We start from the raw sequence: 24,181 nt of genomic DNA, 5'->3' as shown, positions 1-24,181 counted from the left end.
GGGTGGAAATAGGCTGTTGTTTACTCTGAGGGGGATCATCTGGGAAAGAGGAGCAGGTGTGGGAGTCAGGTGACGTGGATTGGCAGGAGCTCACTGAGGGTGGCTGCAGGTTGGGAATGTCCTCATGTTGGATGGCAGATAGTGACGAGGCAGGCAAACTAAGTTAAGTGATGTGAGAAGGATTTGAAACTCAACTATTAAGCCAACATGGAAGTTTATACATGTACATTTCTATGACAACTCCATCTACTGATCATGTGATACGATGGAATACACAAATACCTTATGATATCAAGTATTTTAAAGGATTCAGTGCCAAATCTCAGTGTAATATTCTCCTTTTTGTGTTAAGAACTACATTATAGTTTGCAAAAAAAAAACAGAAATACTTAATATCAGTGCTAAATAAGGAGTTTAAAGTAAAATAGTATCCGTCCCTTTTGGTTTCCGTCTCCCGCAGAGTTTGTGTTTTTTATGCAAACATTAGGTATTTTTGTCCCCTCTAAGTATAAGAGAGTAAACCTAAATCAACACAAATGCAAATAAGAACAGAACAGCCAATGGTTGGCGAATTTCTCAGCTGGTTTCATCGAGCTCTTAAATAGTGACACACGTGTTCTCTAACAATCGTTGCATTGTGTGTAGAGCCAGTATCTCTTCATCATGCCTGCGTGCCGTTGCTGCACCTTGGCTGTGTGGCGTCCCTGGCTGCATACATGGTACAACATGTTCTCATGTCGAGGCCAGTCAGTCCCATGAAAACACACATTAGATCATGCTCTCTATGATTCACTATTTCCCTCAGCCTCAGTAGGGGTTAATAAAAACTAACCCTGTTTATGGAAAGGACTGAATCAGCCATATTGATTTGGCGCCATTAACCCGAGCAGAGTTGTTTTGAGGTCTGTTAAGTGTTCGGTGAATATTACCATGATGGATGCCTTCTCATATGTGTGCTGCTTTTTGTAAATGTCAAATGAATTACTTTTTATTGGACTCCCTGCAGCAACAGCAGCAGCACTTCTCTCCAAATATGAGGCTATCTGGCCATCAACGCCGAAGCTCACAGTTCTGTTTAATGTAACATATAAATTTGCATTGGCATTTGCTGATTAGTTTGCCCCTGAAATTAACTGGTAAATCAAGAAGATAAGTGCTGGTGGTGGAAATGGGAAACCCAGAAACATACAGCAAAGTGTTTCTTCTCCAATTCTATTCTGCAGTGGAGACTTTTGGTATTTTTAGCTCTGCTTCCACATCTGTCGCTGACTTGGCATCCTTTTTTTTTACTAAAGCTTGTGCATCCCATAAAGTTTTTTGACTCATTTCAGAACATCTTTGTTCTTTAGATGGAAATGAAACTATATTTTATGTTCACATTTTGGGCAATGCTGATGGAAAGTGTTGCAGCAGATGATTAAACGAATGAATATAAAGGACATCTTGTGCACAAGCAGTGCCCTCAACACACTATCGGTGCCAAGATGGAAAATAAAACTTGTTTACATGCTGGAGTGAATGCAGAGAGCATTCATAGTAGTAGAGAAGTAGAAACAGAGGAAGCACTGTTAGAGCAATAATAGCAACAGTGAAGTAGCAGCAGGAATAATTGTAGCAACAGTGAGAGGAATAATGGTGGTAATATCATATAGTAGTGTGCTACAATGATGAGAGTATTCTTAGTAATAGTAGAAGTTACAGCATCAGGAAGCAGCAGTTTCTTTCTATTAGGAAGGACCTGTATTCACTCTGTTTATTGGGCCTCAATAATAAGTCAAAATAGATATTGCAAAAGGTTTTTGTCAGAGGTGGAAAAGTTGGTGAATTGCGAAAAACAAAATGTGACAAGTTGCATTGGAAGCAGACCTAATGGATCATTAATCATCACTCAAGATTCGGCTCAACTGGAGAGTTGATGAGATTTGTTTAAAATATGCACTAAATTTGGATGGAAACTTGGCTAATGATGCACTCAATGGCTTTTGGGAGAAACAGTGAACGTAAACATACGTTTGTGTCAATGAAAAACAGACCAGATTTAGGCAGGTGTCGGCATCGTGAACCAGACCAGTCATCTCCGCTCACTTCCAGTCATTCCTGAATCCACCAAACAGGTTCTTTATTAGTGAAGCTCCTGTTGTAAATAACCTGCCAGGAATGACCAACTCAACTGAGACACGGGGGCTTCAATGAAGAGGCCACAACAGTCGGTGTGGCTTAACTTTCATAACTGACTCTCCCAAAAAGAGAGGACACACCACTGCTGGGAATCCACTGGTGGAGCAGTGGGAGTATCCTACATGTTTAAAGATAACATTAACCAAAGCCTCAAATAAACACCTCAAATAAAAGCATCACACTGGTAAATATACCACCACAAACCGGCACACTGACCACAACCTGCACAATCGGAGACGTAATTAAAATCATATTCTAATCAAACCTGAAATAAGCAAGACAAACAATGTTAAAATCAACAAAACTAAAGCTAACAGTATTAAAATAGACATCAGTCAGAGCTTTTCCTGTCCACAAACACGGTGGGTGCCGGATAAACATGGATTATCAGCAACGCTAAATTAGTACATTACAGTAATACTTGTGTGACTTTAACTACTACACACATGTAATAAAACCACACAGGGAACTATTAATTATTAAACCATTTAGAGGCACATGGACACCAACACATTTTCTAGCGTGTAGGGAACCCTAGAGGGCATTGAAGAGGGCACCTCCTGCAGCATTTACACATGCTAGTGTTTAGCAGGTGTAACATTTACCATGTTCACCATCTTAACTGATGGGAATGTTAGTTTTTCACAAGTTAAAATTTTGAAAAGATGGCGCCAGATTGAAGGTCAAAGGGTCATTGAAGCTGGTGCAGTTCATCCTCAGGGGACCACAAATGTCTATATGAAATTGAATGGCAATCCATCCCAGGATATTTCAGTCCAGTGCATCGCTAGCAAGTCTAATAACAGTACATTGGAAGGAAAAACAATGAAACAAAACAAAGATGCGTTTCCTCTTTATCATCATTGGCTGACCTCCATCCAGCTGTGGGTTGTACCGAGATGGTAAATTCCACATCCTGCTCCTAAGTTGGACCGACCAGTTACACAACACTATTTCCCTGCAGAGATCTTGCACTCACAAACACACACACACATGGATAGCTCTTCCTCTCCCCTGTAGGGTATATAAGCAGAAACAGAAGTCTCCCAAGACGGAGCAGCAGCAGCAGCAGCAGCAGCAGCAGCAGCAGCAGCAGCAGCAGACCGACTCCAACCAGCAGCCGCTTCTCTCTCCAGCTTCATCTGAGGTTCGTCCACTCTGCATTCAAACTTCCTATACAGATGTGAAAGTTGGATTTCTTACTAGCATTTTTATCGCACCACGATTCTTCTGCCATGTGGCAACTTTATTTATTTTTTTAAAATGTATTTTACACCTTCCAGATGTGAAGATGCAGATTAACTTGCTGATGCACCTGTGAGTCATTTAAAACATTCTGCAGTTGTTGTGCAACCTTTGGAACAAACGAGCTCTTGAAAACTCAAACAAACCTATTTTACATCATCATATGTCATGCACATTTTAGGAATTAGACTAGTTTTTTTTAATTATTGATGCACTTTTATCAAATCTAAAAAAAATTATGGAATGGCTGTGTTTCATCCTAATAATCCATAGGTCAGCAGTATTAGTAGTAACAATAACAATGGACTTTAAATTAAGAGATTATTGGCAAAATGTTATAGTTACCATGTACTAGTCCTCACAGTACAACAACAAAAAGGTGTTAAACATGTTAAACTCAGCTTGAACTGTTGAAATGCATATTAAAAAGTTAATTATACATGCAAATCTTGGCCCGTTTAACACAAGTTTTTGCTTGGAAAAGCACAAACAGACTCAGTTCTGCAGGTAAACTTGTGAGGGGGTTTCTCCTGTGTCAGCATTCGCCAAAGTTGTGTTAAACACACGTCTCAAGTGACTCAGATATGCGATGGTGTGAAGTAACTAAATGGATTTTCTCACTTCAGTATTCCCATTTTATGCTACTACACCAGAGGGGAATACTTTTCTGTGGATGGTACTACTCCCCTACCTTTACAGTTACTTTCCTGAATTAGTCTTCTACAGAATATGACTTTATTTGGCAGCTACAACATTAAAATACTGCTTCCATGCTGATACATCAGTAACAATAATCTATTGGTTTAACATTATAACACAGTGAAAGAGGCCCCCACTGCCCATATACAGTAATTATAACATTATTTATTTGTGCTTAACATGAATGTTGCAGCTCCTCCTCTCTCCTAAGGAGACGTGTTAACCCCTAATCAGCAATTTTTGCATTATTCAAATCAGGATTTAGGATTCCTAGGATCCATTATGTGCTCTCACGGTGTTAGAGGAAGCACTTGTAGCTTAAGTGAAATCTGTAATTCTGCATTCAATCCTGCATTCAAACTCTTATTGTACTTGAGTCAAAGAACAGAATTATTAAGATAAAAATTTACTTAAAGCATCAAAATTAAAAGTACTTGTGCTGCGGAGAAATGTCCCTGTGACCAATATCATATCTTATCACATTCTTCATTTGTTGATACAGATGTATTAATTGGTTAAAAATAAACTAATATTTAACTCTTGCAGCTTTCTGGGATGGGACTTCTTCTAACAGCTTTGTACTTTGACCCAAACTACATACTGCAGTTTGTAAATAGTCTCAAGCCCAAAATGTCAAACCTGTTTTAATCTTTGGGAGTTTGGTACAAGCTCAATCATGTTTTTGTTGAATCAAATAAATGTAGTGGAGTAAAAACTACTAAAATTATTTCCCTTTGAAATGTAGTGGAGTACTCATGTAAAGTACTGGTTCCATAAAACTGTCCTTATAATGGTACTTTCCACACCTGTGCTGTCTGCCCATGTGTCCCTCAGCCAGTCTGCTGATCTGTGCCACTGGTGGTGGAGGTGGAAACAGAGCTTTCACTGTGTTAAATGATGACTCATGCAGCCAAACATCGGCCCAAACTTCCCTCCTCTGCCAGCACACGCCCACATTGAGCAACAGTGGACCTTATTCTCAGGCAGGTGTTTGTGCACCCTGCAAGCATCGTCTGAAAACAGCTGCTGTGTATGTAATGGTTAAATCAGCCTTACCGCACACTTACATAATCATCATGGCAGTAGCTTCATGCCCCCCTGACCTGCAGTGGCCGTCTGCTTGTGTCTTGGGGGCAGGTTTTAGGTGGACCCCATGTGGGCTGAGGGGTTGATGTAATTTTATTTTTGTTCGATGACTTTGATGAGTCACTCTGAACACACTGAGGGTCTTTGTTTCCATCAGTTTGACGTGTTCACACCCAGAGCTGAGTGTGAACCTGCTAGTGGTCAGTTGTGTTTTGTTTTCTTGTTTTTGGTTGATTGTTTTCACCTCTAACAGTATTTTAAATTACTCTGGTTAACCATGAATGTAAATAACTTGTTTGGTTTATTTTTCTACTAGTCCTATTATTACGGCTGTACTACTGCTTTTATTGAGTTACTATTGCCACCACCTCCACAACCAACTATTTTCATTATCGATGATTTTGTTTTTTCCCCAACTAATTAATTGTTTACTCAATAAAATGTCAGAACACAAAGACAATTTTCAAGGCAAGGCAGATATTACATATCCTATCATAAAGAGACTAATAAAGAGAAAAAGTTCCTATTAAACCGTAACATTTTGTCTATAACCTGCAAAAAAAAAACTGTAAAAAGGGCAGATAGAAGTAATGTATTTATTTTTATACTTATATTACTTATATTATCGCTGGTGATGCTTTTAATTGTGCTTTGTGTACTCCTAGTATCACTACTATATCCATTGTTTTATTCAGAAGTATTTTTATCAATCAGTCGTTCCCAGTTTGACAGAATAGTCCATTTTAAGTAAATCTAATATGAAAGCTTCATAGCAACGTGACCTCTCACAAAAGAAGACCACACTAAGACTCAGAGTGGTCTCCCTCCATGACACAATGACTCAATTATTTGCCAGTTCTAACTCCAGTAGATTTGTCTTTTAGTAGACATGATTAATGCCCGGCGATAGAACTAATGTTTCTCTGTGTGACTGCAAAAACCCACAATATTTGTGGAGTGAAAATAAATCACCAAACGTCTAAAAGTGTCTTTTTCTAGCAGCATCTTACAGGAAGGGGAGTGACGGTAAATTCCCCCTTCACCCAACCCACAAACACACATGGAAACCACTTCCTTGTGCGCTTCAATACGGCATGAAGTTTTCATCATTCACATCATTCAACAACTATTTCATCCCCACTGCCGTCGGACTGTTTAACAACAGCGTCCATCTCCAACTATAACACTATCAAAGCCACTACCTGCACTTTGTCATTACTCATTTGTTTTTCTCTTGCGTAATACATGCATGCATATATTTTATATTTCTCTTATATTTGTATTTATTCTTTATATTCGTTATATCCCTTGTTTCTGCACCTTTTCTGTCTCTTGACTCTCTGCTGCTGTAACAAGTGAATTTCCACTGTGCGGATTAAATAGTCTCTCTCTCTCGCTCTATTCCCTCTTGAATAAAAGAGACACGGACACACCCACTCTCCCTCTCTCTCTCACACACACACACACACACACACACATGTTTCCAGTTTTTCCACAGATGTAAAGCAGATGGGTTTGAAAACAGCTCGTCTGTCATGCAGGAATGAATAGAGCATGAACAGAAGAAACATGAAGCCAGATCCGAGGAGGATGCCATCACCTCTACTATAAATGCACCAGTTGAATTCACTTTGGAATTTGCTGTATATTTCAGCTAATATGGGAATAATGTAGCAAAAACTGAACTCTTGACAAAAAAGTAAGAAAGGTTAAAGTGTTTTCCATCCATTCTTCTCCTCCAGTTCTGTGACGGATCATCCACCCTGAACGATGACCACCATGTCTGATGTAAGCACCACCACGAGTCCCTCTCCTGCCCCCCCTGCTCCCACCGGACCCCCGCCCAAGGTGACGAACCGTGGCCGCACCACAGTTCCCCTCGCCAGCTCCAACTCTGACACAGCAGACATACCCGAGTTTGAGTACTTTGGTGTCGTGGGCCCGAGAGGACTTCCACCTCTGACTGGTGAGGAAGCAACCTGTGAAACATCATAAAGGAATTTAATGGAGTCAGCTAATCTTTTGTCAGTAACTTAAATGTTTTATTGATTTCAGGCTAGTTACATTTTATATTTCTACATGATCAGCATATTTGCAGACCTCCCAGCATGCATTGTCTTAGAGTTAAACCTCTTGTGACCCTTCTTTTTTGTAATTTTTAGATCATATTTTATGTTAAAGGTGCAGTGTGTAGGATTTAGGAGGATCTATTGGCAGACATGAAATATAATATTCCAGTAGTGCATATTCACCTGAAACTCAAACGTATTGTGTTTTTGTTGGGGAGTGTGTCCTCTAACAATCACAGTCTGCCATGTATCTACAGTAGCCCAGAATGGACAAATAGGGCCTTGCACGTTTTTATGTTGAGAAGGCAGCTTGAATTTAGTGGCATGATTACACTGGTTGTAAGACGAAGGAGAAGAAAGATGAGGATTACCATTTTGTATTGTTACAAATGGACTTACTATTTAGCAGAAGAAAGAGCAAAAGATGATTCATTATCTGCCACCATAGCTTCTCCTACATCCCCTCTCAACAATAAGCTCATATTAGTATATGTATGCTAGTATAAGTTGTTTGTTTCTGAAGAAAGTAGAATTGAAGGGCTGGAAACAAGACGGATGTTGCAGCGGACAGATGTGTTGGTTTGAGAAGATTAAAGTCTCAGTCCCAAAGTTTCTGCACATGACTGACACATGAGTGACAAACAGGATAAATTCTGCTCACTTCCTGCAGCTTGTCGCTAAACTCCACCCTGCATTATTGTCAAACAGCTGCACACAGAGAGATACGCACGGCTGGTGTGAATTTCTGAATGCAGTGACAGGAAGCATTGTGGTAGAGCATCAATGACAGCATGAATGATAACAGGGATGAATGAGTGATTGTAGGGGTGACTTGCATCCCAGACGCATCACGGAGGTTGACACATTCAAAGATTAACCGTCTCCAATACAGAACAATTCTCCAACAACGTTTCATTTCAAGCTTTGTTTGATTTTTGGTAAGTGGTAGCATTTAGTTAAAGAAGTCAGTGGTGTGAGCAGACTCATGGGCAAAACTTGCACAGGGTCAGGGTTTGGTTTTGCCCTAAAATCCCATAATAGTGACACTTTAGCTGAACTCATGAGAGTCTGGAATAACCAGAGGGGTATTTCGGCCTCTTATATGCCCCTCTGGTGTGTCATTAGGATATAAATATTAAAGTGAGCCTAAGTAACTTTTGCTTAACAGCGGTGACCGTGGCCACAAGCGGCAGTGATGATGCTGAGAGGTCTTATAGTGTGTTGTAAGTTTTCAAACATTAGCTAACATTAGCCACCGCGTGTTTTATTTAGTGTAAATTCACCGCTCATTCACAAGAGGAAGATTGTCCTTGTTCATGGTGCTTACGTCTCTGTCTCTCTCTTTCTTTGTGTTTTTTGTTTTTTCTTTATTCAGACTATCTTGACATCTCTGGCGTGGACATGATGAGGAGGCCAGATGAGATCAACAAGAAGCAACACCACACCATGTTCTTTAACTCTGACTCTCTCATCGTCCGTCGAGGACAAGAGTTCCAGGTCAAGATCACCTTCAATCGTCCCTACAAACCTGCCGAAGACCTGTTCGCTTTGGAGTTCCTCATTGGTGAGTGGAGCATACTGTGGTCTTAATGTGCATAAAAGTGATATTTTCCAGCCAGTTGTTATATTAATATATAATGTTTATTACCCAGGACCCACCCCTGACTTCAGCAAGGGCACCTACATTCCTGTCTTCCCCATCAAGCAGCGCAAGATCACCTGGGAAGGCCGCGTCACAAACACCTCCGACAACGTGGTCACAATGGGCATCACTCCTACGGCAGACTGCTTCGTGGGGAAGTACCACATGACTGTTGCTGTGAAAACGCCCTACGGCATCCGTAGGACCAAATGGGACAAGAGCCGAGACCTCTACATCCTCTTCAATCCGTGGGCGGCAGGTCGGTTCACGCTTCTTGTCCACAACTTTTTATTTTCCCCCATTTGATGTTTTGTCTTTTCATGTCCCTAAACATCCACATGACATGTTGCCTTCCCTCAGCTGATGCTGTGTTTCTGGATGATGAGAGAGAGAGGCAGGAGTGTGTCATGACTGAGATGGGGATCATCTACCATGGTGCATACGACGACATAGCTGAGAGAAACTGGAACTATGGGCAGGTAGTAGGAAGACCGATCGAGGACTTCAGGATGGACTCTCCAGATTGTTTTTTCAGCTTTAACAATTTTTTTTTTTTTCTTAGTTTAACTATGGAGTCCTGGATGCGTGTCTGTTCATCATGGACAAGTGTGAGATGCCCATCACCAACAGAGGAGACCCCGTCAAGGTGACCAGAAAGGCCTCTGCTATGGTGAGAAAGTATTTATAGATCCTCTAAAACACATGAGACTGGTTTACAGATACATAAGATGAGCAGATAAATGTTGCATCAATACACACAGAATATTATTATACAGAAAAATATAATATAATATTGTTGATACAGTAGTGAATACAATCGGCTATTGACTCTTTCTATCAGACTGCACTTAAATTCTGACGTAAATTGTCTGTTTACTCTGACTTTTAGCCTTTTCAGACGATCGCAGCATTTCAAAATAAAGATTAATTATGTGTGCTGTGTGCTTTCACTGCGCCTTTGTTTTGACAGTGATGGCCTCGAAAAGATCGTTTGTACAACGAAACAACAGCTGCAGTAAATGGCATATTAGCACTAACAATGGCACTCGTTCTCATGTACAGTAGCTACGCTACGATTTTACACACCTTTTTATTCACTGAATAGAGTTCACATGTCAATTTCAGGAAGAATTGTTATCAGTCAAAAGGAAAAAAATGAAATGATGCAAAGAGAAAAACTGCACCTTGTGGTATTACATTGCATCAGAGCAATTAAAGTCTAAAATCTGTCCTTTGTTGTACTCAGCTGAACTCTCGTGATGATGATGGCGTGCTGGTGGGGAACTGGAGCGGCGACTACACCTACGGGGTGGCGCCCACTTCCTGGACTGGCAGCACAGACATCCTGCTCGCCTACGCCAGCAGCAAGATGCCCGTCCGCTACGCTCAGTGCTGGGTCTACTCCGCCGTCTTTAACACCTGTGAGATCTTGACTGGATCTGAGTGTCACAAAAAAAAGATATTATTTTTCTCTTCTTCAAGCCTTTTCCAAGTTTTGAAAAAGAGAAGTCAGGTGGAGATTAGAAAAGGCAGCTTTTGTGCTGTAACAAGGCAATAAAGTCATGCTACATGGATCAAAAATGCCTAAATTATCCATCACACAATGTAGGAATTGCGAGATGACAATAAATATCCCACTTCCTTTCATTACTCTGCTTTCAACTCTCATCACTCAGTTGAGAACTCTATTCTAGTCTTTTCACTCCTTGATTTGTTTTCTCTGCTTGTCCGTCTAGTCCTGCGCTGCCTGGGAATCCCATCACGGGTCGTCACCAACTACTTCTCTGCTCACGACAACGATGGGAACCTGAAGACTGACATCATCCTGGATGAGAACGGCAGGATCGACCGCAGTCGCACCAGAGACTCTATCTGGTAACACTTCTATGTGTCGGCGTGGGTTTTGTCGGGGGACTCCGGTTTCCTCCCACACTTCCAGTTTGGACAGTAAAAATGCTGAACTGTGTTTCTGATGTTTCAGGAAAAAAACAGAGTTATACAGCAGACAAAAGTAGATTAGCCGACCTTAACATCCACACCAAGTTAAGCAGGTTGTAACTGTTTACAGAGATGGTTTCCATCCTTATCAGACCCAAAAGTAACAGTATAAAAATAATTGAATAGGGGGGAATAAATAAATCTATGAATACATGAAAAGTTTTGGGTTTGGTTAACACTTGCAAAGAAACTTACACATTTTATCGATAATTTATAATAGTTATATTTTCCGTAAATTTTATTATCCAGCATGGAGCTACAATTGTATGGCTTCCATTAGTAACATGCAAGTTTAGATAATAACAAAACAGGTCTTTTATTACACTCATTTCTCTGATATTTTAATATAAAGTTTGCCATTGTCAGGAACTATCACTGCTGGAATGAGTGCTACATGTCCAGACCAGACCTCCCACCTGGCTTTGGAGGCTGGCAGGTTGTGGATGCGACACCACAGGAGACCAGTGATGGTAAACAATAATGATAATCATAATAATCCAGTTATTCACATAGAAATCCCACAAGAAGAAGAGTTCTCATTAGGCTGAATTGTTTATTCTATAAATAAATGCAATTAATGGACCACTGTTCTGTGTTTTGAATCAGGATAAATGTAAATACACAGAACTGGTGGCACATCAGTATTTAATCTCTTCCTGTATTATCCATGAAGGCATGTACAGATGCGGTCCAGCATCAGTCCAGGCTATCAAACATGGACAGACATGCTTCCCGTTTGATGCTGCCTTTGTGTTTGCTGAGGTAAGTCTTTAAATATTATTTCACTGTAATTTTCTCTATTTTTTCATTTTAAATCCAGTTGTTGAGCAAGTGACTGTATTCTTGTACAGTCTCTTATTCACACAGTATTTATTTTTTTCTGTTGAGGCCCCTCTCCACATCTCTCTTTTATCTCTGCCTTTCTCCCCACAGGTCAACAGCGATGTGGTGTTTTATGCCCGGAGTAAAGACGGGACCATGGAGCCAGTCAGAGTCAACCGGACTCACGTAGGCCGTCTGATTGTGACCAAAGCTGCAGGAGATGTGACCCGCCGCGACATCACCGACCAATACAAGTTCTCTGAAGGTCAGCCATCACAACTGAAACACTGAACGAGCGTTCCTCTATATCTGAGTGTAACTTCAAGTATGCATGAATTCATTTATCTTGGACACAATGTCAGAATGACAACAGGACATGAAGGCAGAAACACAGTATGAGGCTCCATGTTACCATCCTGCTCCAGCAGTCTGTGTTAAGTCCGTTTGTTTTTCATACTGTGCATAGATGCTTGGCTCCAGGTTAATTTGGGATGGTGGTGGCTGAGTGTTGGCTCAGTCGGCTGTGTTCTGGGTCCAGAGGACCAGCGATGCGCTCCTTTGTGGCTGCCAGATTTGAGAAGGTTTTTGGGGTGTGGACTTGCGCCCTTTTTGGTCTGGAAATCAGCTGCAGTTGGCATCATTCTGACTTGGTTGGGCCCAGAGATTGCTCTTGGAAAAGGAATAGCATATTTGGGCCAATTCTGGTGCTTTGTTTACCACAGATTTGGCATGAATTTGATAACAAGGGTTTAGGCTGCTTACTGCCCATGCTATTTTGTTAGTGAGGGGCCAGGAATAGTTTACTCTGACGCAAAAAAAAGTCCTGATATCTTCAAATATGCTGATTTTGTCTGCCTACTTATTTGCACAAATATTGATATTATCCTTTTAGTTTATACAAATGTACAAACTGTAGTCTGGTATATTTCTATTAACCAATCTAGGCAGTACAGAGGAGCGGACCGTCCTGGAAAAAGCAGAGGAGTACGGCTGCAAACGAGACAAGTCTGAGCTTCCTGCGGCTGACGTGGACCTGGTTCTGCCCAGCCTGGAGGTCAGCGTGGGCGACGACTTCGAGCTGAACCTGGAGTTCGTAAACCACAGCGGCCAGCGGCGCATCGTGGACGCCTACATCAGCGGGAGCGTGGTGTTCTATACTGGAGTCCCCAGCTCCGAGTTCCTGTTCAGGGATCCCACAGTGACGATTGGCCCCAACAAAAGTGAGTGAAGAGTTCATTTCTTTTTATCATAATCACATAAAACTGCTGACCAACAAAAAAATAAATAAATAAAGTTTTTCTATTGACTTTTTCATGATGTTCATTCAGCAACCAAAGATAACATCAACTTCAATACCAAGAATATGTAAGCGCAGTTAGAAATCCTTTTGACATCAGTAAAACTCTAATTCTAATATAGCAGTGTTGTATTTTTGTGTTCTCCAGCTGTGAAGGAGTTGGTGGTGGTCGAGTCAAAGAACTACATGAAGCATCTGGTGGAACAGTCCAACCTCCACTTTATTGCTACTGGGAAGGTCAAGGAGACCGGGCAGATCATCACCGCCATGAAAGTCGTCACCCTGCACAATCCCAAGCTCATCGTCACGGTGTGAAATGATGTTTTCATTCTACTCTGCACAGATCAGTCAGTCTGATTTGTTGGCATCAGTGTTTTGGTACATTGTATAAGATGCAAAAACCAAAATTACCTTTTCTACAATCTTCTGAATCCAGCAAACACTGTTTGTGACTTTATAATGTTTTTTAAAAAATAGTTTATTCGTGTACTTTAGATTTCTGAAAGGGGCAAAGTGAATGAAGAGATGACGGCGACTGTGGAGTTCACAAACCCCTTCACCTTCAGCCTGGAGGACGTCTACATCCGCATGGAAGGACCCGGGATCATGCTGCCCAAGTCCAAATATTACAGGTGAGCTCATCGTAACTGACAGTGGGCCAAACAAACCTCCAGCTGAAGTGAAACTCACTCAGGTTTTCACATGAAAGCACAATTTTTCATTACGTTTCAGCATTCTGTCATCTGTTCATGTCTCTGTGCAGGTTGTGCAGCACACATTTCTAATTTACTTATAACTGAAAGTCAGTGTGACTTGCAATAACTGTTCTGAAATTACATTTTTCAGTACACGGGTTCTTGAACACAACTTTTTTTTCTGTACAAATTTTAAGCAAGACATTTTTAACCAATACACAATTAACACAACTCATTTAAAGGTACCATGTTGTGCTTGTTTTGAAGCTCATATTGGTATTTGGAGGTCCTACCAGAACAAGTTTACATGATTTCATGTTTAAAAAAAAAAAAAAAGCATTATTCCCCTGGACTGCTGTTTTCAGTCTATTTCTGAACAGAACAGTCTGCCTGCTTGGCTCTTGCCTTTTAAAATCTTCGTGTTACCGGTAGCAGGTGGAGGTGATAAAAAAAACAATGGTGAATGCGAGTTGTTTTGAAACGGGGGGGATGGTCGGACTGGAGGAGGTCACACGCTCAACAGATCCCCCTTATGACATCGTAAGGCGAGCCAAATCTAAACAAAACGTTTTCACACACATTTAGTGAAAGACGGCGCTGGAGAAAAAGAGAGAGGATGCGTAATATGGGATCTGTAATGCATCTGTTAATGTCACTATTAAATAATTATTACATTTTCTGTTGTGTGTGTCTGAACTGCTGTTTTCTCTGTAACAAAGTTCAGCTAAATTTAAGCATGTGTTTTGTACTTTTCATCATCCAGTGTTGCCGCTTCTTCCTTCAGTATTCTTGATGTGTTTGACTGCATTTAAAATGAAACCAATAATTCAGCCATGTCTGTCTGGCATCTAAGTCTAACCCTGCTGGTTTCAGTCTGATCCCAGGAGGCTCCTCCCTGACCTGGACCGAGTATGTCATCCCGCAGAGGTACGGCAGCACCAGGATGATCGCTACTCTGGACTGTCCTGCCATCAGGCAGGTCTACGGCCAGGCGTCTGTCGCTATCGAGCCCTGAGGATCAAGGCAGGATCACTGACGCCCAACATCTTTCAACTCACTTACACATCAGCCCATATATACAGCAGGCCTATAACATAGTAACGTAACTGTATGTTTACAGCAGTTTAACAGGTGTAGCGTCATCATTTATAATAGCAATGGTGATAGTTGTAGTCATAATCAAAGAGAGTACAGACCTCAGAGATCTAAAAAAGAACCAATTCCAAAAACAGTGTTAATTAATATTCTTGTTTTTTCAGGTTGAGAAAGAACATCTTAGAAAAATCCATAATTGCTACTCAATTTTCTTTTTTCCATAAATCATAAGACACTCTGGACTTTGCTCCTTTGTGATTCTGATGATAATTCGTCATCACTGACAGGTGTCATGTCCCCCGACATGACAGACTGAGGGATATCGGACAAAGCCCATGTGTATTTTAAAGCTGCATTAATCAATGTTCTGGCCACTAGGGGGCAGAATTACACCCAAAGCAAGCTGACAGACACACAAAGTCCTAATGTTATTGTCTTATAAAGTCAATCGAATTCAAGAGACACAGAGCCACTCAGTCAACCCACCGGAGTTATTTTCTGGTTACCTGATGTATTAAAGTCCTATATTCACCTCCTGAGAAAAATATCTGGGTCATGACTACCTGGATGTTCAGTTGTCTTTACCATCTGGTTGCTAACTGTGTTCGGTGTCATGTGGGTAGCATACAGTGGATTTATCAGAGCTGGGTTTTCCAAAAATGGCTTCTTCATCAAATTGGCTCGATTATGTCAACAAGACTAAACAAAACAGTAGCTCTGCCATAAAGCCAAAACAATGGACCAAAATAGGCTAAAAGGCTCATTAGAACTGCAGAGTTAGCGATATCGGCAACCTGTTTGATGCTATGTCTCGTTTACTATACAAATTATTGATTAATGCAGCTTGGACTTAATTATTGAAACTTACTGTCACGATTCAAATACAGCTATATCAATCGATGAATTCTGTTTCATCTTTTCTTTGTACAAGATAAAATGCTAATATCAACCAAATAAAAGATTGACAACTGCATCATTTTGTGACAAATTCCCTATAAATGTGTGTTTGTGTGAGTCAGTGGTGATAATTGGTTGTCTTCATGCCATCTTCAGTCTAAAACTTAACAGTCAATACCATCAATGATTTGACACATTTTATTAATGCACACATTGGTATGAAAGTCCAAAATAATTTCCAAAACAAACTCAAAAGCATAGCATAAATCATCACTCAAGAGGATGAATCATTAAAATTCAGTGCATTGATGATGCAATGTTAAAAAAGTGCAACAGTGAAACTGACCTGAGGTGCTGCTAAAGTCAAATTAGTGCAGGAAACTTTCTGGATCCAGTTTTAACTCTTTAACAAGGGACCATATTTGGTAACTTAAGTGGGAGTTCAAAATGCCGGCCCTTGCCTCACCATGAGGTAGTAGAACTACGAGATTTCTCCAAGCCGGTCAGCGACAATCAGGCTACATGACAGACCGGCAAGAAACCACATATGGTAACTTCACTGACCTTGATTTTCACCATAACATTGAAAATGTTTTTGTAAAAACTCACAATAGTACAAAAGTCTTGTAATGACCACCAGTAATGGTCTAGGGTTGAAATTCAATCACTAAGTGCTCTATAAAGAGTTAACTTACAACTACACGTTGTATAACTGTAGCTTAAATTAAACATACCCTCTATATAAAAATCAATCAGGATCAAAAGCTTATATTTTCCTTTCCTTTCTTACTTGTTGTTTTTCTGTATGTGTGTGTGCTTTGTTTTGTTTTTTGAATTAGTTGTGTGATGTGTGTGGATTGACATGGTAATACACTTCATTTGGTGGTCTAAATGTGTTCTTTAACCATTTTAACTGATGTAGATTTTTATCCCAGTAATTTTAAGTAAAATTATTATTATTATTATTATTAAATAGAGTAAAATATTCTAGAAATCTCTCCATGAGAGACTTTCTGTAACTTTCTCTGACACAGAGGAAAATACTGCATGTAATTCTTCCCCTCACAGTCCTTTGAAGGTGATAAGGTATTCTGGATACGCTTGGCTGTCATGGAACACAACGTACATGTTGGGGTTGTCTATTTTATCCACCACACTGTCGTAGCGGTCGTGGGGCTGCTGGGGACTGCGAGGTGGAGGAACCCTCATGCCGCTTTGGCCCAGAGTGTAGATGCCTGTCAGGACTCGGGCCACAAACATTAACTGAGAACCATCAGCAGCTGGCTTGGAGAAGGTGGGGTTGGCTGAGTAGTTGCCGTTTACGGCGAAGTAAGTTCCTTGACCAAATGAGGTTGCTGAGAAAAACAGGTGATATGAAATTAACAACCAATTCTCACACCTAAACAACAGTGGCTTCCAAAATGATCCATAAAACTATTCATGTGGGCCATTTCCAGAGTCTGGTCGTGGTTGGACACCTAAAACTACTTGGGTAGGGGAAAAATCATCATGTTTAACAAACCAATGCTGACTAGTGTTAGCCCCCCATCATGTCCTCATAATCTCAATGTCCTCAATGTTAGCTACGACCTTGCTTTCTATCTTTAACTGATACTGTTAACCAGACATGAGGAAAAGTAAGATGCAGTCTGTCACATTACTCAGGTCGGAAACAATGACTACTTATTACTGTGAATTGGTCCAAAATATCTTTTACCGTTCTGCCCAGCAAAGCCCCTGTTGAACCCAGTTTGTATGATGGAGTCACAGTTGTCCTGGGTCGTCCCATGGTACAGAAGCTTTTCACCTGCTCCCCCCTCCGCTCTGTTTTTATCAGAAATGGCCGCCTTCTGAGCTTCGTAGGCACGTCGCAGATTAACATTCTGCAAGCGCTCAATCTGTCAAGAATAAATAAAACCAACAAAAAAGTGAGCTGACTAAATATCTTAACTTCACTGCATGATGAGACACTATATACTATAAATATGTACTATACAGGGATATAAAATGTAATGAAAGCTATGATGTACAGATATACAATGTGGGGGACACTGTTTTATGAAAATGCTCCTGTCATTTAGCTGGAAGCTATTAAGCTATCATAGATCTATTAACTGGAAGGTGCCAAAATGATATTTTGTTTACTCCATGTAGAGACAATTAATATATTTTACAGTGAAAGCCGCCCACCTTCAGCACAGTCTTGGGAACAGTTCGTTGGAAGGTCTTCTTCACTAGCTGATACTCTGCAGAGAAAACCTGCAGCGCAACCCTCTTCGAAACTTCACCAGCAGCCATGTTGTCCCAGTACAGAGGGAGAGTGAAGTCTGAAACAGGACGAAACGAATAGTAAAATGTCAGATACAGATACATACTGTTATGCATTTTAATTTTTCTCTCGCTGTAGGCAGAGAGGTTGAATTCTCTTTGGTTGTTATGATTTAAAGTGGCAGAAGCCTCTTGCATCGGCAGGATGTCGAGATGAATCTTTGCATTGGTAAAATACGATTTATTATGTCCCCCAGCCATAAGCCTGCTGGGCAGTGTGTGTTACACATGTGTCTGTCTGTCCTCAACTTAAAACTGATTTCCTTAGAAACGTTTGATCTCGTTTTGAACTGGATCATCTGCAGATCAAGTCCATACCATACCTCTAGAAGCGTCTCCTCACCTGGCAGATTCACAAGTCGTTTCAGCTTCGCCGTCTGTCCAGTTGCCTGTCTTGCGGCCTCCATCCTCTGTAGATCCACATTCCACTGGACGCCCTGTGCGTCCACTATCCCTCCTGCTATATCGTTTTTTTCCAGGTTGTGATTTGCCGTTTTGGGGAGTCTCTCCCAGTTGCCGTTATGTCCCAGGATGCACCAAACCACACGGATGTACAAATCCTCCTCCTCCCTGACTCTCATCTCTCTTCTCAGGGAGCTGTGCAGGGAGACATTAATCATCTGCATCACCTGGTTGACTCCATCTTTTAACCCACTCAGTGTTAAGCCACCCTGGTCCATCTGTATGTGCAGACCCAACGTCTCCACGAGCTGCTTCAGATCCTCCATGTTGTCTCGGGTGAGGCCTGCCAGCTCCTCCTTACTGAAGGTTTGAGAGGAGCACTGAGCCTGATACAGATTCCTCATCTTTGTCACGGCATCATCAACATCCTTTCTGGAAAGACCCAGGAACAAGAAGGCGGACTGCTGATTTGTGGAGCTGGTACGGAGGATGGTGAGGTCTGCGCTCACAGATGAAAGGGGCTGCTGTGGTACGTGAGGCACCAGAGGCACTGTCACTGCAAGGTCGGCAAAACAATAGAAAATAAAAAAAATTCTCAATGATAAAGTGAATTCTGCTAAAAAGAGAGACGATTTAAAAGCAACCACAAAAGAAGAAGTCTGTTTGTGAAATGTCTCCTCACCTCTGTTGATCACAGCAGTGGAAAACATTTGCATTGCTTCCTCTTTAAACGCCAAGAAGACATTGATCTCTTTCAGGACGAGGCGGATGTTGGTGAGACTGTGAAGTGGAGTGGACGCTGTGGCAGTCTTGACCCCTCCCAGGATGGACCCTGCCACGACACCAGCGTCCAACACTCCTGCACAAAAGGTTTGAATTTTCACTGGCGGAACTAAAATGGACGCTGACTTGAAACTCAACTGGCATTACGATGTGAGCGTATACGTGTTGTTTTCTCATTTAACATCTAGAAAGTCTTACACAATACTCACCGGCACAGATGGCAGGAATGGCTACGGACTTGAATCCAAATGTTTCACAATATTCAATAATGCGATGCATCAGTTGTCCAATGATAGCTGCACCCCTTTCTCCATTAACATGCAGAAGGGCTTTACAGGGAAATGATCCAGGCTGGGTTACAAAAACGTCTCCACGGTTCACTTTTACTACACACAACACAACAAAAACAGGATGAGTAAGAGGCTGTTCATTGCATTTTCCTTGAAAAGGTGTAGCTAGTCCTTTTTCTCACCTGCTTTTAGTTCAGCCTCCACCTCTGCTCCAGCCAGGGCTAAGATGTCTTTGCACACACCATCTGTGGAGTGATGATTATATTCAATATAGATATAAATTATGATAATATACATTACATTTAATGTTTCATATATACACGATTTAGAGTCTACAGCCAAGGATGTAGATCTGAATTCCAGGGTGAACTAAAGCCATGACCCTACTGGATGTTGCCGTCCCTAGAGCCACACCGCCAACGTGGATGAATATAACTCCTAGGCTGCTACACGGTCTTCTAACCAGCAGCTCTCACCCACCGTAGTCGAAATTTGTGAAGTTGGTCGTGTTCACCACAGCATCTGTAGTCTCATTGGTGATGTCACCAAACACCAGCTGTAATTTAATCCCGCCTCCCACCGTCATTGTGATGTCCTCCAGGTCACCGGTGAGGGACCTGAAGCTTACTGAGAGGAAGAGCATGTTTCATATTTATGAGACACTAAATGGAAATGGTGAAATATTAAATTGCTAATAAATAATGCTAATATTTATTTTAAATGGTGGAAATTCCTGGCTGTATTTGTAAATGATAATTACTCAAAGTAGTCTGAGTCTAATTTACCTTGGCCTCCCTGGATCATATTTGAGCTGAGGTGCCTGCGGACTTCATGGTAGCACTGTAAATGAAAACACCAGCACTTTCTCGTCAACAAGTCACGGATGAATCCATCTTACAAACGAGTTACAACAGTTGTCCAAGAGTTGATAGTCACCTCCTTAGAGTCGAGAGTGTCTGGTTTAATGACGATGTGGATGGTGGTGAGAGACTCCGAGGATGCAGATGATCCAAACTGGTGAATGCTCTCAGTGAGCACTTGAATGGCTTCTCTCAGCGGGAATTTTAAAGCAATTCCAGGTCCGATGACTGGAAAGGCCACTGAGCGCAAGCACTGCTGTACACAGAGGTCCAAACATCTCTTCAACCCATTACTAAGCGCCTATAAAACAAAAATAAGACCGTATTTTCAAAAGTCAGCCCTGCATTGCACATTGCTTCACAACTGATTAAAACGTATTACTCGAGAAAATTAGAATTAGCCTTTCAAACTTCCATGTTTAAGTCATTAGCATATACAGCTGCTGTTCATTTAGTTAGCTGGCTCATCTGTTAGCCTTCTAAAGGCCTAAGTATTGTTGGATCTGGTCTGACCCCATTTCTTTCTGATGTTGGAACTTTTCCACAAGACAATCCATAAAGCCCGATCCCCCAATTTCTGTAGCATTTGGCCAGGAGTGAGGAGGTGAGAAATTAGGCAGCGTTTGAAGTTTATTTAGTCACAACAACTCCAGGTACTTTTAATGTATGCGAACAAGTCCAGCACCATGAAGGATTTTGAGGAGAATCTTTTGAACGCTTTTAGAGGAGGCCGGACAACAGCTAGTTTGATTCAATCACACCCCCACTTTAAGATTACAAATGTTTGGATCCAAGTAACATTTTCTGTCTAAAAATGGTAATGGATTTAAGAAATGGCTCTATCTTTAGATCTTCAGTTGCAGTCATCAAGACTTGTGCATTACTGATTTTTTGTGTCTGTTTTGCATTTTCTGTTTGTGATAATTCCTAAATACAAATCTGCGATGAAATCCATAGCACCTAGACTCATCTTTTGACTCATCTGTTATCACTTTTGAATCCACCAAATTACCTGCACACTCTTCCCTCTGACTCCGTCCCATGGCAAGCACTCAATGAAGAAGAGCTTGGAGCAGCCCAGCGATGCAGGCCCGTCCACCTGCAGGACATCACCAGGAGCGAGGGGACAGTTCGCTGCCATCCTGGCAAACTTTGACTTGATTGCACTCCCTGCTTTTTTCAACAGACATTTACCAATTTTAGTAGACAGCAGCTGCCTGTTGAGCATGGGCACCACCAACACGTTCACCTGTGGAAATAACATAAAACAATATCAGTGTGAGTGTTGTATTGCTGCTGTTTGACTCCATTTTAAAAAGAGCAGAAATTGTCGAACCTGTTCATCCTCCAAACTGCTGAGTCTGATCTCCAGGCTTGTCTTGTTGATCGCGGTGCTCCCAGCTGTGTTGCAGGGCGTTGTGGTAATGGAGGGTGTGGGTGTCATGCTGCTTTGTGGTTTAGTTTTCACACTTGGGCGGTGCACACCTTGTTGTTCCCCGATGATGACCTTACAGGAGCTCTCGAGCAGCTCCTTGCTCACTTTACCCTCTGCTTTGAAGTACTGTTGCGCCCCTGGTCCATCGAGAACCAAAGTCTGTAACGTCAGACTGGCGAGAGCTGAGATTAGGGTCTTCTGGGTCTCCTGGACCCGACAGCGGGGTCCAGACACAAGCACACAAGGATATGGGTAATGTGAGGCTTTTAAGGTCACGTTGGGCTTCCTCATGCCAATCAGGTCTGAGAATTTATCAAAACAGTCAACCAGTTCAGGATGTGATAGGTTCAGCACTTCCTGTGTCGTGACTTGGTTCATCAGGTAGTCGTGCAGAACATCTTTGAGCTTGTCCACATGTTCACTGTAGCCCACCAGTTGTACCTCGGTGAATTCAGATTGTCTGGTTCCTGGGATAAAACTGATGTCCAGTCTGAGCTCTTGAAGGTTTGCCTCGTTCCTGGCCTTGATGAGGATTTCCTTCACTCTGTCAAGATCTGGAGGAACCGCTGCAGCTCCCTGCAGCTTCACATTGGCCACACTCAGGTCTCTCAACACGGCCGCCTCAGCCTCATCCAGGACATTGGAGGACAAACTGGACAGAACCAGGTCCGACCCGACCTCTAGGGAAACACGATTTCTGAGGCTCTGCTGGAAGCGAGTCTGGTACTTGGAGATTGCGCCGCTGGATGTTATGAAGTTAATTAAGACTGAAGGGAGCTTAACCCTTTTTTCTTTTACCTTTTTGGTCAGTTCATCAAGTTTTGTTGCTCCTGACTGCACGTCCTTGTCAGGGCCTTCCAAGATGACCATGACATCACTTCTATGGATTTTAACCTCTGGGTAATGTGCACTCATTTCTCTATTAAACTCTTCTTCTACCAGTTTGAACTGCTTTTCCACAACTGGTATTTCCTTCCGGGTTGGCAGGCTCTTCTCCAGACTTTGAATCCTCTCCTTCACAGCCTCAACCTCTCCGACTACCACAACACAACCGCTCTCTGTGTACACCCTGAGGTCATCAGTCACAAAAGAGAGGTCCTGCAGTAGGATTTTGACTTGTTTTAGCTCAACCACATGGTAGCTGAGGTAGTTCTCTATAAAACGGTTGCAGACCTGATCCACCTGTAGCTCCCATTTCTCCACATCACCACCATAGGCTCCTCCTGACCTTTTCTCAGCATCCCCCCTAATCACTGCCTCCTCTTCATCTAGATTACACTCCACAGTGCAGCCGATGGCAGAGAGCTGCTTCTGTAAGACTTTGGATGCTTTTGAGTTGTCTCTCAGGTAATGCAGGAGGAACATGTCCATGGGGAAAATCTTCTCATGACATTTTGTGTTTGTTTTTGCAAATGTCTAAAGAGCAAAAACAATCAAACAATGCAATGAATGTATTGTAATGTAAGTTTAATAAGTATGGAAGCCCATTTCTGCCAATGAGATGGAAAAAAATGATCCTCAAAGTCATGATGATGAGACACCTTCTTGAAAATAATGACTTAGCACCTCAAAAAATGTCTTTTTGTCTTTAAATTATGAGAAATTTATTACAAGTTATTATTTTCAGAAAGTTTCTCATTATACTGACTTACGGGATCTTTTTTCATCACATTGGTGGAAATAGGCTTTCATAAATAAGACTAGGCCTACTAAATTTGATATTAAAATGTTTTTTTTTAAAAAAGAGATCTTAAAAACAACTAGCAGTACAACATATATAACATTTTGATTATTGGACATTGACTCAGAAATCCCCGCAAACTGGTTGGGCCAGATGACAGTGATGTTGAGATAATGTTTGTGTTTACCACAGTCGTAAAAGTGCCAGCTGAAGTTTCTGGGTTTTCTCACCTGTGATTGACTATTGGATGGCTGATCAGGGTTCTGTGGTGAGTTGGTTCGGCTGACCATCAGACGTAGTTCTCCAGAAGGAAGGGAGATAGTGTGAAACTTCCTCTGCAAAACTCTTTCCTGGTCTGTAAAAAACAGCAAGTCCAAGGTCTCAACAAAGCCCTGCATTCAAAATAAAACAGTTCAAACCTGTACCTCATTTTAATCCAATGAGATTTCTAACCTTCTTTTTCCTTGAAACAGACTTTATAGGTGTTGCCTCCAGTTTTTTCAATCATCCCACAATCACCTCCGCCAGAATTTCTTCTTTTCTGGAAATGTCTCCAGATCTTCTCCAACTCTCTGTGCGTCAAATCTTTTGCCTCAAAGAACAATGGATGTTGGTATTCATCCATTTTACTTACAAATCTGAACTTACAGGAAGCCTTTTAACAAGTGTGGTACCTCTC

At 41.6% G+C, this 24,181-nt stretch overlaps 2 protein-coding genes across 3 annotated transcripts; one reads left to right on the top strand and one right to left on the bottom strand.

Annotated features, from left to right (window-relative positions):
• Nucleotides 1–6,980: 6,980 nt before the first annotated feature.
• On the top strand, nucleotides 6,981–15,799 carry f13a1b (coagulation factor XIII, A1 polypeptide b). 2 transcript variants are annotated; one of them, XR_011585949.1, is made up of 15 exons: nucleotides 6,981–7,174; nucleotides 8,653–8,841; nucleotides 8,930–9,178; nucleotides 9,280–9,398; nucleotides 9,482–9,589; nucleotides 10,166–10,340; nucleotides 10,656–10,794; nucleotides 11,284–11,387; nucleotides 11,591–11,679; nucleotides 11,851–12,004; nucleotides 12,684–12,959; nucleotides 13,185–13,345; nucleotides 13,532–13,668; nucleotides 14,605–14,900; nucleotides 14,933–15,799. XR_011585949.1 is itself a non-coding variant. In XM_070854913.1 (14 exons), the coding sequence occupies exons 1-14, from the start codon at nucleotides 6,988–6,990 to the stop codon at nucleotides 14,744–14,746; spliced, it is 2,229 nt and encodes a 742-aa protein (XP_070711014.1). In that variant the 5' UTR covers nucleotides 6,981–6,987; the 3' UTR covers nucleotides 14,747–15,799. The 2 variants fall into 2 exon arrangements, 1 of the variants encoding a protein (XP_070711014.1); XM_070854913.1 differs by having other exon boundaries at nucleotides 14,605–15,799.
• Nucleotides 15,800–16,740: 941 nt separating this feature from the next.
• LOC139223229 (protein mono-ADP-ribosyltransferase PARP14-like) lies at nucleotides 16,741–23,192 on the bottom strand. The gene is made up of 12 exons (XM_070855207.1): nucleotides 21,723–23,192; nucleotides 21,399–21,635; nucleotides 20,463–20,687; nucleotides 20,312–20,366; nucleotides 20,007–20,153; nucleotides 19,709–19,771; nucleotides 19,446–19,622; nucleotides 19,136–19,312; nucleotides 18,395–19,009; nucleotides 17,914–18,050; nucleotides 17,441–17,621; nucleotides 16,741–17,078 (listed from the first exon to the last, which is right to left on the bottom strand). Exons 1-12 carry the CDS (start codon nucleotides 23,190–23,192, stop codon nucleotides 16,786–16,788), a joined length of 3,777 nt encoding a protein of 1,258 aa, XP_070711308.1. The 3' UTR covers nucleotides 16,741–16,785.
• Between the last annotated feature and the right edge of the window lie 989 nt (nucleotides 23,193–24,181).

This window comes from Pempheris klunzingeri, chromosome 23 (genome assembly GCF_042242105.1).
Source record: "Pempheris klunzingeri isolate RE-2024b chromosome 23, fPemKlu1.hap1, whole genome shotgun sequence".
Classification (NCBI taxonomy): domain Eukaryota; kingdom Metazoa; phylum Chordata; class Actinopteri; order Acropomatiformes; family Pempheridae; genus Pempheris; species Pempheris klunzingeri.
The sequence above is the reverse complement of the archived record's forward strand: the minus strand, read 5'-3'. Positions and strand labels throughout refer to the sequence as shown.

Bases quoted from the DNA above. Each gene is read 5' to 3' on its own strand.
- f13a1b (XM_070854913.1), top strand. From the start codon at position 6,988: ATGTCTGATGTAAGCACCACCACGAGTCCCTCTCCTGCCCCCCCTGCT. The intron at 11,388-11,590 runs GTAAACAATAAT...TTATCCATGAAG, and splicing joins ACCACAGGAGACCAGTGATG to GCATGTACAGATGCGGTCCA. The intron at 13,669-14,604 runs GTGAGCTCATCG...TGCTGGTTTCAG, and splicing joins CCCAAGTCCAAATATTACAG to TCTGATCCCAGGAGGCTCCT.
- LOC139223229 (XM_070855207.1), bottom strand. From the start codon at position 23,192: ATGGACATGTTCCTCCTGCATTACCTGAGAGACAACTCAAAAGCATCC. The intron at 19,772-20,006 runs GTGGGTGAGAGC...ATCACTCCACAG, and splicing joins CTTCACAAATTTCGACTACG to ATGGTGTGTGCAAAGACATC. The intron at 19,623-19,708 runs GTGAGAAAAAGG...TGTTGTGTGTAG, and splicing joins GGAGGCTGAACTAAAAGCAG to TAAAAGTGAACCGTGGAGAC.